This window comes from Vitis riparia, chromosome 7 (genome assembly GCF_004353265.1).
Source record: "Vitis riparia cultivar Riparia Gloire de Montpellier isolate 1030 chromosome 7, EGFV_Vit.rip_1.0, whole genome shotgun sequence".
NCBI classification, from domain to species: Eukaryota; Viridiplantae; Streptophyta; class Magnoliopsida; order Vitales; family Vitaceae; genus Vitis; species Vitis riparia.
The window spans coordinates 25,855,741-25,871,981 of NC_048437.1; the positions used below are offsets into that span (position 1 = coordinate 25,855,741).

Below are 16,241 nucleotides of genomic sequence, written 5' to 3' on the forward strand. Positions count from 1 at the left end.
ATTTGGCAACAAAAATAAAATTCGTCGGCATTAAATATTGACGACTTTTGGGACAAATTTTATTTTTTTCATGACAAAAATTCTTACTTTTGTCGATGAAATATTTCGTTGGAAAACACTTTTAGTGACAAAATTTTATTTCATCAAGGAAAACTTTGGGCGACGAAATAAGATTTTTGTCATGAAACTTTTAGACGGGTCTAGGGCGACGAATAAGGCACGAAAGAATTTTCGTTGGGGAATGTTTTTGTAGACGAAATTTAGACTTTTAGTGACAAAATATTTTATCGTTGAAAGTCAATTTTCTTGTAGTGAGATACACCACTCTTGAACAATCACTCAAGTGATACCCCACACTTGAGAATATTCCTCTCAAAGATATACAAATAATTGATCTCACAAAATCTTAATACAAAAACTTTAAGCTCAAATGATATAAGAAAATTAGGATTGAATGATGTATTAAAGATATGCAAGTTTTAGAACAATGGAGCACTCAAAACACTCTTCCAAGGCTCAAATATATTCAAGAAAGGTTTGGGAAGGTTAAGTTCTAGAAACAATGAAGATATAAGTCTTTTTATAGAAGAAAAAAAACCAAACTAGCCATTGGGGGTTCGACAGGTTGACTAGCCGTTAGCATTTAATGTTTGACAGGTAACTGTTGGACCTCGACCGGACCTCAACCGGTTGAGGTTTAACCTTGACCGGTTGAACAACTGTTCTAGAAGAAAGAGAAAGTTTTTTTGCACCCTCGACCAATTGAGCTGGGGATCAATCGGTTCTTCATCTAGTTCAACCGGTTGAGCCGTTTTTGGTTCAACAACCAACTTTTTCAACTTAAAATCTTTTAAACAAGTTTGAAAAAACATTTGACACAAGGTTTTAGTTGAAAACATGAAATCATCTAATTTTAAAAATATTTAAAACAAAATAACTCTTGGATGATTTCAGTGCATAAGTAAAGAATGTAATGCATGAAAATCCTAGTGTACCAACAACCTTACAAAGAGATCTTATGAAATTTGGGTCTTGAAAAATACTTCTTTTTGAGGTGGTCTTTTTCTTCATGATTTCTCTTTGACTTGATTTGTTTCTGTGATTGCCACTTAAGAAATCGTTTTGCCTAATCATACTTGAAATATAATCATTAGTTCTAAACTTTGTTTTGTTATCATCAAAACTGAGATTAACCAAACCTTGATTTCATAGACTTAATATTACAACTTAAAGTTATTTTAACTTTAAATATTAAGTCAAAATAATTAACTTATTTTTAATCTTAAATATTTTTACCTATTCACACTTTGTATCATGATTTCACATCCATTACTCATTTTTTGTGATAAATATTTTATGATTATCTTACCATATTTTAAATATAGATATTTTACAAATAAATTAATTATTTAAAATTAATTGAAATAAATATAGGTTAAAATCAATAAGGATGAATATTAGTTAAAATTAATGAAAGTAAATGTGTCAATTTGATAGTTGAAAATAAATTTTAAGTTAATTTTATCAATTAATCTTTAATAATTAAAGTAAAAAATAAGCAATAAGTTAATTAAGGATAATTTAATTTAAATTTAATTTAATTGATTAAATAATAAATATTAAGTTTTACCAAATACTCACATATTTTAGTAAAATTTTTAAATTATTTTTAATATGCAATTATTTACAAAATTTAAGATATTAGTTTATTTTCACATAATTATTTTATAAAATTTAAATTCTTGCTTTTGATTTTCATTTTCATTCTTTTAATTTTATTTTCAGTTCTATAAACGGCCATCAAAGAAGGGAATAAGAGTTGGGCCGGCCAAACTGACACAAACCATATGGAAACTACAGGGGCAGCTAAACGATAAGAAAGTGAGGATGAAAAAGAAAAATAGGCCTTGTTTGTCGATTGAACTGAGGAAGACATAAACATAAATTTGTATATTTTGCCGACTACTTCAATGACAACAAACATAAACCAAAAACATGCCCCTGCACCAAGGCGACTCTTTTGCATGCATCCAAAACAAGGAGATGCCTCACAAGGCTTATATTAGCTCAAGATGAAAGGTAAAAGGCACATTGAACCAGACCATTCCTCAAGAAGAAACTCCCTGCAAACCATCAATGTCTAAACCGAGGTAGCAATCTCTGTCTCAAGTTCTATGTTGTAACAACCCGTTTCTAATAGTATAGATATTCTCTGCTTTGATTCCAGAGAGTAGACTATATCTATATGGGATGAAGCCGGTCATTAAAAATGGTATTAGAGTGGCATAGCAGAAGCATGGAGAGCATAGTTATGATACCATTTGTAATGACCAGCTCTGTCTCATGTAGGCTTAAAATGGACGGCATCTACATAATTGGAAGTGGTTGGTTACATATATTGTTGATAATTTTCTTAATTCCACCTTTTGGTTGTTTATGTTTTCAGGTTGGAGGGTAAGGTTGCAATAATCACAGGGGCAGCCAGCGGAATTGGTGAGGCCGCTGCAAAGTTATTTGCTGAGAATGGAGCTTTTGTGGTGATTGCAGACATTCAGGATGAGTTGGGTCATCAGGTTGTTGCTTCAATTGGCCCAGAGAAATCCAGTTACTTCCATTGCAATGTTAGAGATGAAAGGCAAGTGGAAGAAACTGTGGCCTACGCAATACAGAAGTATGGCACCCTGGACATCATGTTCAGCAATGCAGCCATTACAGGCCCTATTGGCTCTATCCTTGAAATGGACATGGATGGCTTTGACGATACCATAGCTACAAATTTTCGAGGACCCGCATCAACCATCAAGCATGCGGCTCGAGCCATGGTGGAAAAGCAAGTATGCGGTTCAATCATTTGCACAGGGAGTGTCTCTTCAACAATGGGGGGCTCTGGGCCTCCGGCATATACTGCATCCAAGCATGCTGTGCTCGGCCTTGTCCGAGCAGCTGCTGATGACCTAGGGCAGTATGGGATCAGGGTCAATTGTGTTTCTCCTTTTGCAGTTGCCACGCGCTTGTCAACCGGCACGTACAATGTAGACGCAAGTATAGTGGAAGCATCAGCTTCTTCATTCTCACACTTGAAGGGAATTATTTTGAAGCCACGACATGTAGCTGAGGCTGCTCTGTTTCTTGCTTCAGATGAATCAGCTTATGTAACTGGACATAATTTAGCTGTTGATGGAGGGGTTAGTGTTCTTAGTACTGTTAGGTCCAGACTCAGGAAATAATATGTTGAACACAAATTCTGTATTTGAACTCCATGGATTTTATGCTGTTGATCCATGTGCTATTCATCTTACGGACACTGAGATCATCGAATTAAATCAGGGCCATTAATTTTTCAATTTTGAAAAGTCAAGATGCATTGCATATGGTACCATTTTCACAATTAAATACAGGGCACAACCTGAAACCGAGGTTAATACTCTGTTGATACACAGGAGATGTCACTAACTCGAGCACCGCACCCTATTAAGCCTACTAATCCATGAAAGAGTGAGCCCAGCAGTGAAGTTTCACAAGCATTGGATCCAGACATGATGCATAAAAGACGGTGACTATACTTTTCCTATGCATTGTTGTGACACAAGGAGGGAAGGGGAGGTGCATAGGTTTTAAGATTTCCATGCTTATTAGTGCTAATCAATCATTGTAGCCTAGGAAAAAGATTGGAAAAAAGCCCTTCAGGGAATTGTTTTTCTGAAGACCCGATCTATGGCCAAGACCAAGGGGACAATGATGCTAAAGTGATCATGTGATCATGGATCCATTCGCAATAAAAAGTAGACAAATATATAGCTTTTAATAACAAGCCAATGAATCCAGAGAACTATATAAAACTTTTGCTGAGAAAAGTTGCTCAATAACAGAGGAGCAGAGGAACAGAGGAAGCTTCTTTTAATTTTTTAGCCTTTTATGATTAGTTGACTTGAACCAAGGCAATGGCTGGGAGCACTGAATGTGTTTAGTCTCTCTTACTTTATTACCAATTGCTACAATAACTGAAGAGATGGAAAGGGGATTAATAAATTGTTAATGAGCTAATACAGTTTGTTCCACTTGTTATTTTCTCGAGCTCAGCATCATTGCAAACCTAATAATTTATCAAACTACAATCCTAATATAAACTGCCCGATCCAAGAGTCTAATTGTAAGTTTTGAGCCACCCATCAAGAGAACAATGTCTAGGCGAAGGTGAGTTTCCTTCTACTTGAATGTCTGATTCTTGATTTCCATCTCTGTATTTTCCTTTCCCTTTTTGCTCACAAAGATGTTTTATGGATGAATATGGTTTGATAGGTTGGAGGGTAAGGTGGCACTTGTGACTGGCGCAGCTAGTGGGATTGGTGAGGAGGCTGTGAGATTATTTGCAGAGAATGGGGCTTTTGTTGTTGTAGCTGATGTTCAAGATGAATTAGGCCATCAGGTTATTTCCTCGATAGGATCAGAGAAGGTTAGTTATCGACACTGCGATGTAAGAGATGAGAAGCAGGTGGAGGAGACAGTGGCATACACCTTGGACAAATATGGAAGCCTGGATGTTCTGTTCAGCAATGCCGGAATCATAGGCCCCTTAACCGGAATTCTAGAACTAGACCTCCAGGGCTTTGACAACACCATGGCTACAAATGTCCGCGGAGTTGCTGCCACAATCAAGCATGCGGCTCGAGCCATGGTGGCTAGAAGTATCCGAGGATCCATCATATGCACCACCAGTGTCGCAGCCGCACTTGGGGGAGCCGGCCCGCACGCTTACACCACCTCAAAGCATGCTCTCATAGGCCTTGTTCGAGCGGCCTGCAGCGAGCTGGGGGCGTATGGGATTAGAGTCAACTGCGTGTCCCCATTTGGAACTGCCACACCTCTTTCTTGTAGAGCATACAATCTGGAGCCAAGTGAAGTTGAAGCTAATATTCTAGCGCTCTCCAACCTGAAAGGCATTGTGTTGAAGGCCAGGCACATCGCAGAGGCTGCTGTATTTCTTGCTTCTGATGAGTCTGCTTACATCAGTGGTCATAACTTGGCCATAGATGGAGGGTTTACAGTGGTTAATCACAGCTTCTCAGCTTTCTAAGAGCAGTACTGCCTCATCACAGTTCATCAATGGGCCAATATTTTATGGATGAGTGGCAAATATTTTAATTTTTTTTTCTTTGAACTTCTTTGTAAATTTGTACTCAACTTGCAGGGCAAGTCAAACTTTGTTAACAGTTCCCATGTGCCATTTCCTTGTAATCTGCAATGAGATCTTTTCCAATTTCCACTTCTTCAGTTCATAAGTCTCGTTTGCCAATGTCATGACCCTTAAAAATGCTCATTTCGATTGAAGCTTCAAAACAAAAGATGAGGAGAAATTGATTATTTTGGTGCCCATTTTCCAGCTCATGGTTTAATGTGTAAATTATTGTGGAAGTATCATCACTTCCAGCTCTAACTTCAATCCTTGTGTTCCATAACTTGGCATGTTGTGATTGAATATTGATGTTTGGGCAGGAGTAAAACGTCATCTTTGTACTCTGGCCAGCGAAGGTATTGGGTGGATTTGTTGATGCAGGGATTGTCAAGTGGGGCGGAGTGGAGGATCTTATTAAATTCTTAAATGCAACCACAAATGAAAGGACTAGCATTGTTAATGGCACATGTGATCGCTTAATTTTGGGGTGAGGACACCAAAATTCTTGGGATCAACGTCCACTTGCCGGTCTAAAGACAAGGCGCTGTGAGACCGCAGATGTGCAAACTTGAAGGGTATGTCCACGATGAGCATGAAAACTCACAATATTTTTGCCCTATCTCTTGCCATAAATGTTAGACTGACTACACCCATGTCCTTGTAGGAAAGGGTCTCAGATTCTATCTATGCCCTATTGGGAAGTTTCTTAAATTCTTAGTATATGATTTTATTTTTTATATATTTTATAAATATATTATTATAATATTAAATGTTTTTATAAAATAAAAAATGAGTAGTAAAATATCCATAAATATTTTAGGCCATGATCAAAGAATGCTATGAGAGAGATACGTTAGTGAAGATTATAGGTTATAGATAGACATATGGAAGGACCAGAGGATTTTTCAATAGTATACATATAAGAAATAAGAAAAATGTATATGAGATGGTTACACCGATTTCTATCTTTTATAAAATTTCATATAATATAGTAGAATTATTATCTCATTTATAAATGTAAGCGCCATTGGCGTAATCATGTTCAAACTTCATATATATTTATATATTTGTATATTTTTTTTATTAGTATGTTTAATTAAGGCTTTTCTGGACATGACTATTTTTACATTATTAAGAGAATAATAAAAAAATTTTGTTCGTAATTTGGAACATGCTCAATTCCATTAAAGAAATGGGACATAGGATGGTCAAGCATAATGAAGGATTCTACACCTACAATTGCTTTGCTTTTGGTTGGATCACACTATGGGCCAACATAATTATTAGGAAAAAAAATATTTAAGGAAAAATTAAGATGAGGTGTAACATGACCAAAATATTAAAAAACATATGATTTTTTTTTTGTTACCTTTTGAATATAAAAAGAGTAAAACATATTTTATTTTATATAAAGGACTAACTGCTATTCATTTAAGATATGACTAAAATGATTTTATTTTAATATTTTTATAAACCTATGGTTTTATAATAATTTCTATTGCTACTTGCCTATTTTTTGCAAACCTTGTATCATAGTAGCTCAATGGAAAAGTTTTTATTATATATGTTTCACTTTTGGGGTATTTGTTTTTCGATTGAATAGAAAAAACTAAAATATTTGATTTTTTTTATTCAATTAAAAATAACTCGTTGATATCAATTAATATAATTAAATTGAACATATTTTGACTTTTTTTATTTAGTCAAAAATCAAAAACCAACCTTTTCAGTGACAGAGCTAACGATTTAGTTCAAGGAAACAACCCGCGAAACAAATGTGGGTTTTAACCTAATGGTTCATAGTTGGCATTGTTAAAATGGATAATAATTGGTTTGGGTTCAAGGCCCTACTATTGCCAAAAGTGTAGTTTTTTCGTTTTAATATTTTCAAGGGAGACCCGGGGCAAAAGGGAGTTTAATGTTGTGTAATATTATATATTACATTCATTTTCTATCTTCAAACTGCTTCTGTATTTTAATGTTGATCGGAATTGCTGTCCACCAGCGATGGGAATACTGATAAGAATGGATGTTGCCTATACCTAACAAAAAAAATAAAAATAAAAACACAAAAATTGAGCTAGAAGTGGTGGTTGTTTTCATTGTTGCTTTGTGGATCTAAATCAACAATTCAACAACGGAAAGGACAATGAAGAAGAAAACAAATTTAGACTGAGCTTGCTTGAATGGTTAAGTTTGTGTGTCATGGTCCGAGTCATAGATATGGTTTGAAATGTCGCAAAATATCAGCGAAATTTCGCCCATCGGTGAGGACCAACACGAGTTTTCGCCGATATTTCGGAAGCACGGGCCAAGCGCTTCAATCCTGTGCCAAGTGGGCCAAGCCCCTTCATATTTTTCTTGCAGTCGGGGGCATTCGAATCAGGCCAAAAGGTTGAGGTGTGGCTACCACTAGGCCAAGTTCACTTTTGTAAGTAAACGGTCAGACTAAATATCTTAAACTTCATTATTAAAAAATAAAAGAATAACTTAATTCTAATTATTTTATTTTAAATTTTATTTAATTGATTAATAAAAGTATAAAAACCAATATTATAATATTCTTAACAATGCTTTTTATATCATTTATATAATAATTAAATATAAAAATATAAATATTAAAAAATCATATTCATCATTATTTATTTTACTAAATTAAATACATTTAAATTAAATAAATTATAATTTTAATATTAAATATATCATCATTTATCTTATTAATCATATTTTAAAAAATTATTATCACTTTACTTTTAAATTTTTTATATTTATTCTTCTAATTTTGAATGTTTTTATTTTAAAATATTAAAAATATAAATTTATTTAAAAAAATACTAAAATATAAAAACAAATAATGAAGTTATAATATTTTATAAATTAAAATTAATTTGATAAGATAAATGATAAATTATATATTAAGACTAATGTATCTTTATTTACTAATATTTTTCTCTTTAACTATACTTATGTTAATTAAATTTATAAAATAACTTTAATATATGTATTTTTATTTTTTATTTTTTATTTTTTAGTTTTTTTAAATATTTTAATGAATTTTGAATAATTTTTGTCTTATCATTAAGTTATTAGGACAAATGATGATAAAAAGATAAAATGAAAATATATATTTAAGAATAAATTAATTATTTTTATTTATTTATTAAAATTATTTTTTAATATCATTAAATTATTTTATCAAATATGCTTAATTTATTGAATGACTTAAATTAAATTATTAAGTCACCTTAAATTATTAAATTAATTTACTCGGCACCCATTTACCATTAAAAAGAAAAGGTGCGAGGAGATGAGAATTTTTTTTATATAATTTTTACTTTATAGTATGTCCCAACCGCACGATCAAGTATTTTAGTGGCATGAACTTTTGCCATATTTGATATTTCTTGCAATAATTTTGTTTAACTAATTGCAATCATGTCTTCACATCTCATGGTGGACTTTTGTCTTAAAATAAGCTAAAGTACATATCTTCTTACACTTCTACAATAAATCAAGCCAATCAGGTAGCTTCAATAATGAAATACATGTAACCCCAAAATCAAGCAGAATATTTTCTAATTCAATTTACGAGTACATCCTAGTGGGTGTTTAATAAACAAACTTAATAACTTAATTTAAATTATTAAGTAAACTAAGTATATTTGATAAAATAATTTAATGGTATGATTTAAAGTAAAAAAATAATTTTAAATAATAAATAAAACCAATTAACTTATTCTTAAATCTATATTTTTATTTTACATTTTTATCTTCGTTTCTCTTAATACTTCTAGGATCTTCTTTGCTAGTTCACTGTCTTTACTGTTACTTGACCTCTTTTGGGCTAGTTATAATTTATGAGGATAAATATGTCAATTTAATTATTTAAAATATATTTTAAGTTAATTTTATTAAATAATCTTAATACTTAAAATAAAAATTAAATAATAAATTTTAAATTAAGAACTTAAGTATAATTTAATTTAAAATCAACTTAAATCATTAAGTAATAAGTATTCAATTATTTTCTTATTTTGTTTCTCGCTTTACTAATTTATATATACAAAAATAAACAAGCTATTAGGTCCAAACTAGCCTCCGGTAAAAAGGAAAAAAAAAAAAAAAAAGGGATTGAATAATACATTAGATTATTAAAACTGACCCAAATTATTGGATGAGTGGCTATGAAAATGGAAGTTTAGGATGAAAAATTTGTTCACCCAAAATTTAATATCCTTTTGTAGAGCTGTCACCGGCCAAATTCCTAAGGGTCAACATGCCTTCAGTCCCTTAACAACTTTTGAATGCAGCACCAAACCGGACAGTCAAAACCACCAGTCCCACCTGATCAGACCTCCAGCTGAACCTCCCACAACACACCATATTCCAGGGTTTATTCCGTCAAAATACCAATTTTTGGAACTACCAATCTTCCACCTTTGGATCCTTGATCTTCTTTTTTCTGGGCAAGGGCCAAGGTGGTGTGTTCATCGACCATGGCAATGGTGGTGTACTGGTACGACTTCATTTGTTTTGGGATAGTGGCTGCGGCCTTCTGTGGCTCTCTCTGGGTGATATGGAATAAGGAAGGTTCCGGAAAATATGAAGATAGAACCATGTATGAGAGCTTGTTGGTTGCTAGGCCAGACTGTGAGGGGTATGTGGGTACCACGAGGCTGGGCCATGTGAGCTCTTCACAGCTATGGAGCAGTTGTTGGAGAGGGGTGCACCCTGTTTGGCTGTTGCTTCTGAGAGTGGTTTCCTTTTTTGCGATGGCCGGATTCTTGGCCTGGGACGTCCTCAAATGGGATGCTACAATCTTTGTTTATTACACAGAGTAAGCTCTTCTCTTTTATTTATATTTTGTTCAATTTCTCTTGATGTTCTTGTTCATGTTGTGCTCTGTTTCTGTTCATTTGTGCCCATTGGAGTACTAATTTTCTAGATATAGAAGATAATAGAAAAATTCACTACAATCGGTACGATTGTACTAGTCAAATGTTTCATTAACCGAAACCCTCATGATTTAAGAGATAAGATTCAGTTGATTGAATGCCAATTCACTCATTTACAGAACTCTTTAGCATAATTTTCCCTCATATTGACGAAGAAAATTTTTAATATAATTTGGGAAAATTGAACTTTTCTAAGGGTTGTGGAAGAATGCATATGAGTTAAGAATAACAAAATGCATAAAAATCATCTGCTGTTTGAAGCCCTTGCTATTGTCATAGGAAAAATGAGATGGGAACAACAGATTATGCAACTTTTTGTAGAATTAAGAGCAAATGATAATCGAGTCTAAAGAACCCAACAACACCCCTGTTCTCTCCTAATGAATCATTAGTGAACATTTTGTATAGAAGACAACTGTTTTTATTGTGAGGAGTGGATGATATAAAGGACTTCATATCAAACTACTTATTTTGAGAAGCGTTTCCACCATCTATGGTTTGAATTCAACTAATCTTGAATGCTAAGTTTCACATTCAAATTCTGTATGCAACTGCCAAGCTGCTACATTGCTGAGAATCTTGAGATTTTATCTGAGTTTTGTTTCTTAATCTGATGATGTATACTCTTGTGATATGATTTGATCTGCAGGTGGACTTTTTCATTAGTTATAGTATACTTTGCGGTATGTCTTCTACTTTAGAGCAAAAATCGTTTCCTGGTTACTTCATAGATGCAGTCATATGGCTTGGATAACAAGTATAAATATAGCTCTATATATCGTTTCTGTTTGTAGCTCGGGAGCTGCATGTCTGCTTATGGATGCTGGGTGTACTCCGTGAAACCACCTACTGAGAATAGGGTTACAGAGGATTTGGAAGAGAGTAGGTCATCAACTGCTGTGATATTCAGGGCAAAAGAAATCAGAGGCACCATCAAGCTGCAAAGCCACTATGACCAAGAGGCGATTCAGCGGAGAGCAGGATTGTTGGGATATCTTATGCAAATCGCGTATCAGGTCAGTTCATGAACTAGCCTAAGAAGAATTCAGTACAGAAATCGGCTTTGTCTAATGTTTGTAGAAAGTGTTTTCTTGCAAAATCTCATGAAGAAATTTCATTATGCGGGTTGAAGCTAATTTTTCTTGTTGGGCAATAACAACAGACTTGCGCCGGCGCGGTAATCCTAACAGACATTGTATTTTGGTGTGTAATAGTCCCATTTCTGTCAAATGCACACCTTGGACTGAACATGGTGAGGAACCTTTCTTCTAAAGATGAAGGGAATGGCATCCCTTCCCTTTTAACTATACAAGAACTGCACTGAATTTTTCACTCTCCTCTTTCCACTGATTTTGGTTTGATCTATGGTTGGCAGTTGATGGGATGCATGCATACTATGAATGCGTTCTTCCTCCTCCTTGATACCAGCCTCAATAGCCTTGTAAGTATAGAATCATCAACAAGTTAATAACCTACTGATAAAAATTAAGCGACTGTCCATCTTGTTTTCCAGCCATTCCCATGGTTCCGGTTGTCATACTTTGTGCTCTGGAGCTGTATCTATGTTATTTTCCAATGGGTCATCCACGCTTGTGGGTTTTCATGGTAAGCATTGTTCTTAATCACCCTCTCTGCTCTGAGACTTTTGCTTCAAGACTGAACTTATCGTGTCTCTCAGGTGGCCATACCCTTTCCTCGAGCTTTCAACACCATGGGCACCTCTATGGTAAACCATCTACGCCATTTCATCCTATTCTTTGCCTTAACCCATGAATACACAATATCTGAAGTCGGTGTCCATCCTGCAGGTATTTCTGCTTGGCTGTTCTTCACATCCCCTGTTATGGACTCTTTGCACTGATCATGAAAGCAAAAATTACAATTTTTTCGAGATTCTTCCCCCACGAGTTCATCAGGGTTCATTAGTTCCAGGTTGCTCTCGAAATTGAGCGTCTGTTTAAGTTGAGACTTGTATTGATTTTGTTTGGTATGCTTATGTATATAAAGGATGAATGCTCGGGCATTCCTTCCATAAATTATGTGGTTGTTGAACATCTTGCAGGCTTGAGCCAGTGCCCAAGCTTTTCCATCAGAGCCTGAGGGAGGCTCTTCCCAACTGTTTCTCAACCTTTTTGTGGGTTAGCTATAAATACACATTTTTTTGAACCCCCACTTGAATTGGACTACAGAGTCCAATGGATTTATGAATCAAATTAATATTGAATCATGTTGAATGCGGGGAGATATATTCTCTCACCTCCAAACCTCACACATTCAACCTGTTATGAGAAGAGAAAGAAGTGAATTTCATAGCATGGGCCAGTAATGAAATAAACATGTCATACAATGGTAAGCCCCATGTACAATTATTTCACTTATTCATTCTACAAGAACCCTCCCTTGAGGCGACTGAATTGTCAGTTTCAACAGCCTTGTATGAATAAAGCCATATCTGACATTTGGAACCTCTGTTTCAAACCTCAGGCGCCCACACCGCCAGCATATCTTGGCGCTTTGGTGCGGTCTTCACGTTTCCTTGCTTGCTTGGTTTCCACTCATTATAACACCTTTTCAATATGATTTTTAGTTCAAGATTAAAATTGTCTTGAGCAGATTTGTCAACCTCCATGACAAATGAATGCGGAAAATCTTTCAGTCAATGTGTAAGTGTTTTTGCATCAATATTTTTCGTATTTACTCGAGATCCTCCGTACATATCAGGGCATCATCATATTTACTAGATGGCACATTTATATGTAAATAAGCTGGTGCTTGAGCTATTGAAAGGGGTCTTAACCGCCATTGGTAGGGGAATCCCACCCCCAAATTACCAAGTGCATAAACAAAGATGGTGACAGACGTGGATGATTATTCATTGGTGTTATAAGCATCAGCATGAATAACATTGCCAACCAAAAGCAAAGGGAAAACATATAAAATGTGGGCACCAGGAGTTGATCAAAACGAACAGGAAAAAGCTCAATACATCCTGTTTAGCAAAAGATGGATATTCCTTGCTCATATATACCCTATTTATTGCATTAATAAACTTTGTTGTCTTATGAGAGATTTGCTATCACTAAGATTCGAATATCATGACCTAAAGCTAAGATTCCTAACAGTGCATACAACAGATGCCATTTATGATTAGTTTGACCTTAAATACCATTTGCAATGCAATTAAGACAAATGCTCAGATAAGACTACTTCCAATTCGTAGCCCTTGCTGCAAATTATTTGGGCAAGGTAAGACAAAACCTCTTAACATTAAAAGGAATGTTAAATGAACCAATTGACTATATATATATATACACACACGCATATAAAAGAAGCACAAGGCACAAGGCACAAGGCACACCTAAGGTGCAAAAAGTGTCCTAAAACTTAGCCACAAGGCATAACACAAGATGCGCACTTGAGTGAAGTAAAATATGACCTAAGATGCATATTAATTTTATAAAATATGATTCAAAATCTAATCCAATCAATAAAAATTTTAAGATACCAAATATTTAAAACAAGCATTCAATGAACAAGTAATGAAATTATATAAATTTCAATACATAATTAGAAATTTCAAAAATAAAAGAGTTTAAAAAGGAAAAGTAAAGTAGACAAGGCATGCCTCTTCAACAAAGTCCATGTATTGTCAAGCGAGGCGCTACAACTAGGAAGTGGTTGCACCTTGGGCCTTGGCACGCTTTAAGTGTGCCTTTTAAAAGCATGAACTGAAGTCAGAATAGCATGTTGAGATTTATTTTAATACTTAAAATATGACTGGGTAAACAATGCAACAATCTCCATCAGATATGAATTTTTATTCTCAGATGATATCAGAGGGACTTGAAGAGCCACATGGTGCCTTTGGCAAGATGGGGATTTGATCCCTTTCCCAAGAGATTTCCTTAAAATCCATAGTTACCACTAAGCTACATGGCCGTTTTATCAAATTCCCCCACCCATCCTCAACTTATTCCACAAGGGACCATTGTTTGAAGTTCTAAATTGGAGGGAAGTGCCTCTGGACTGGTCAGCTCTACAAAGTCCCAAGCACATCTCTAAAACACATCTTCCCCAAATCAAGACTAATAGGACATAAAAATCAAAACAGTGACTTCCAAAATATAGGCCAGTTTGGGCTTCAATAAGAAGCAAAACTAATTACCTTTGCTTTGTTTATTCGGAGAGCTGCTTAGCAGCAGATCATCATAACTAAGAGGATTACCACATCCACATGGCCAGAATACAGAGTATTAAGCTTCAAAATTTTAAGAGATCACAAGTTTTTAGCAAAGCAACTAAAATAACTGCAATTGGATCATATTGTGAGGTTGAGAATTTCGCACTTCCATGATGGAGGACAAAGGCTTCAGTGTAAACAACCAAATCACCGAACAAAAGTAATCATAGCCACAAATCAACTAACATAGAATCAAAATAATAGCATTGTGATCAATTGTAAAAACCCATCGAAGTTATCAGACCATATCAAATTCAACAACGACAATCCAGAATCTAACAACTAAAACAGCATTTTGAACTCCAAAACTGTGACTTTAAAGTATCATAAAGCATAACAAAACATGATAAATCCACCAAACCAAGTCCTAAACCTCATTATTGGTCTCAATACCCTAGAACAAAGATGAAATCAGAGACGGCGCCATCTCTCACTCACCACCGGCCTTCTGGTAAACATAAGTCAAACCACACTTACCGCAGTAGTGACGGTCAAAGTGGTTGGCCATGAAAGTGCCGGCGCCACACTCAGCGTTGGGGCACTCCTTCCTCAGCCTCTGGACCTTGCCGGAGTCATCAACCTTGTAGAACTGCAACACGGCGAGCTTCACCTTCTTCTTCTTGTGCTTGATCTTCTTGGGCTTTGTGTAGGTCTTCTTCTTCCTCTTCTTGGCGCCACCTCTGAGGCGGAGCACCAGGTGGAGGGTAGACTCCTTCTGGATGTTGTAGTCAGCTAGGGTCCGGCCGTCCTCGAGCTGCTTCCCGGCGAATATGAGGCGTTGCTGGTCCGGAGGAATGCCTTCCTTGTCCTGGATCTTGGCCTTCACATTGTCGATGGTGTCAGAGGACTCCACCTCAAGGGTTATGGTCTTACCCGTTAGGGTTTTCACGAAGATCTGCATCTTCGCGTCAGGGGAAGAGGGGTAAGGATTAGGGTTTCTAGGGTTTGGATGTAGTTGCGACTCGCTAGGTTAAAAGAAAGCCCATATTAGGGTTTCATGGTTGTGAATGTAGTTGAATTACGTTATAGACCCTCGCAAAATGCGAGTTTTACGTTTTAGGTACGCGTACCTGGCCCGAGGCCCAATGACTATGGACCGTCATGAGCCCTTTGGGTGGCCTTTAAGGCTAAGAGCTAAATTATGCCAAAGAGTTGGTTAGAGTCTTAGAGACGGGTCGCCCGCAACCCCGACCTGTCCCGCTTATTCAAAATTCATCCCTTCTCTTGTAAAAAAATTAAGGGTATATACGGATTTTCCTTACTCATTTAACCTCTTCCTTTTTCTTTTCTTTTTTTAATTCTAATTTAAAAAAAAAACGCTAAATTTAAAAAAATTAATTACATTTAAAATAATTATAAGATTATAATTTTTTATAATTTATTTTATTAAAAAATAATTTTATTATTTTATATGTATTAAAAATAGAAAAATTAAATTAAATTATTTTTTAAAATTAATTTTATGCGTGGAGAAATGGGATAAGAAAATATCCAAATCTATCTTAGGTTTTCAAAAAAAAATCTCAAAGTCTCTAATTTATTTATTTTGATGAATACCCAAAAAAAACTCATTGGAATATCATTCCTAAGCAGAGGATGAGAAGTTAAATTGTATGATATAAATTGTAAATTCAAATTCTAGAAAGTTAAATTTTTAAAAAATTGATAATTTAATTTTATAAAATGAATTACCCATCATCTAATAATTCTAAAATTTTCAACCTCAATGTAATGTATTACGGGGAAGAACAGTGCAAAATCTCATCAGAGGGGGAAATGATTTAAAGCCTAATCAGAGAGCAGAAGAACAAAGCACATTGGAAAAGATCAACGAAATTTCAAAATTTTGCTAGCCCCAGCATAAAACAATTAC

General features: G+C 34.9%; 4 protein-coding genes across 4 annotated transcripts; 3 read left to right on the top strand and 1 right to left on the bottom strand.

Annotated features, from left to right (window-relative positions):
- The first annotated feature begins 2,096 nt into the window (after nucleotides 1–2,096).
- Nucleotides 2,097–3,344, top strand: LOC117919302 (short-chain dehydrogenase reductase 3b-like). Its single transcript, XM_034836453.1, has 2 exons — nucleotides 2,097–2,150; nucleotides 2,447–3,344. The coding sequence occupies exons 1-2, from the start codon at nucleotides 2,137–2,139 to the stop codon at nucleotides 3,225–3,227; spliced, it is 795 nt and encodes a 264-aa protein (XP_034692344.1). The 5' UTR covers nucleotides 2,097–2,136; the 3' UTR covers nucleotides 3,228–3,344.
- A 654-nt stretch (nucleotides 3,345–3,998) lies between these two features.
- On the top strand, nucleotides 3,999–5,328 carry LOC117918951 (short-chain dehydrogenase reductase 3b-like). Its single transcript, XM_034835949.1, has 2 exons — nucleotides 3,999–4,194; nucleotides 4,300–5,328. The coding sequence occupies exons 1-2, from the start codon at nucleotides 4,181–4,183 to the stop codon at nucleotides 5,072–5,074; spliced, it is 789 nt and encodes a 262-aa protein (XP_034691840.1). The 5' UTR covers nucleotides 3,999–4,180; the 3' UTR covers nucleotides 5,075–5,328.
- Nucleotides 5,329–9,571: 4,243 nt separating this feature from the next.
- LOC117919320 lies at nucleotides 9,572–12,300 on the top strand. Its single transcript, XM_034836492.1, has 8 exons — nucleotides 9,572–10,010; nucleotides 10,778–10,811; nucleotides 10,923–11,144; nucleotides 11,291–11,380; nucleotides 11,504–11,569; nucleotides 11,642–11,733; nucleotides 11,807–11,854; nucleotides 11,937–12,300. The coding sequence occupies exons 1-8, from the start codon at nucleotides 9,670–9,672 to the stop codon at nucleotides 12,052–12,054; spliced, it is 1,011 nt and encodes a 336-aa protein (XP_034692383.1). The 5' UTR covers nucleotides 9,572–9,669; the 3' UTR covers nucleotides 12,055–12,300.
- A 2,250-nt stretch (nucleotides 12,301–14,550) lies between these two features.
- Nucleotides 14,551–15,334, bottom strand: LOC117919377 (ubiquitin-40S ribosomal protein S27a). The gene has a single exon (XM_034836557.1). It carries the CDS (start codon nucleotides 15,267–15,269, stop codon nucleotides 14,799–14,801), a length of 471 nt encoding a protein of 156 aa, XP_034692448.1. The 5' UTR covers nucleotides 15,270–15,334; the 3' UTR covers nucleotides 14,551–14,798.
- Nucleotides 15,335–16,241: the final 907 nt, after the last annotated feature.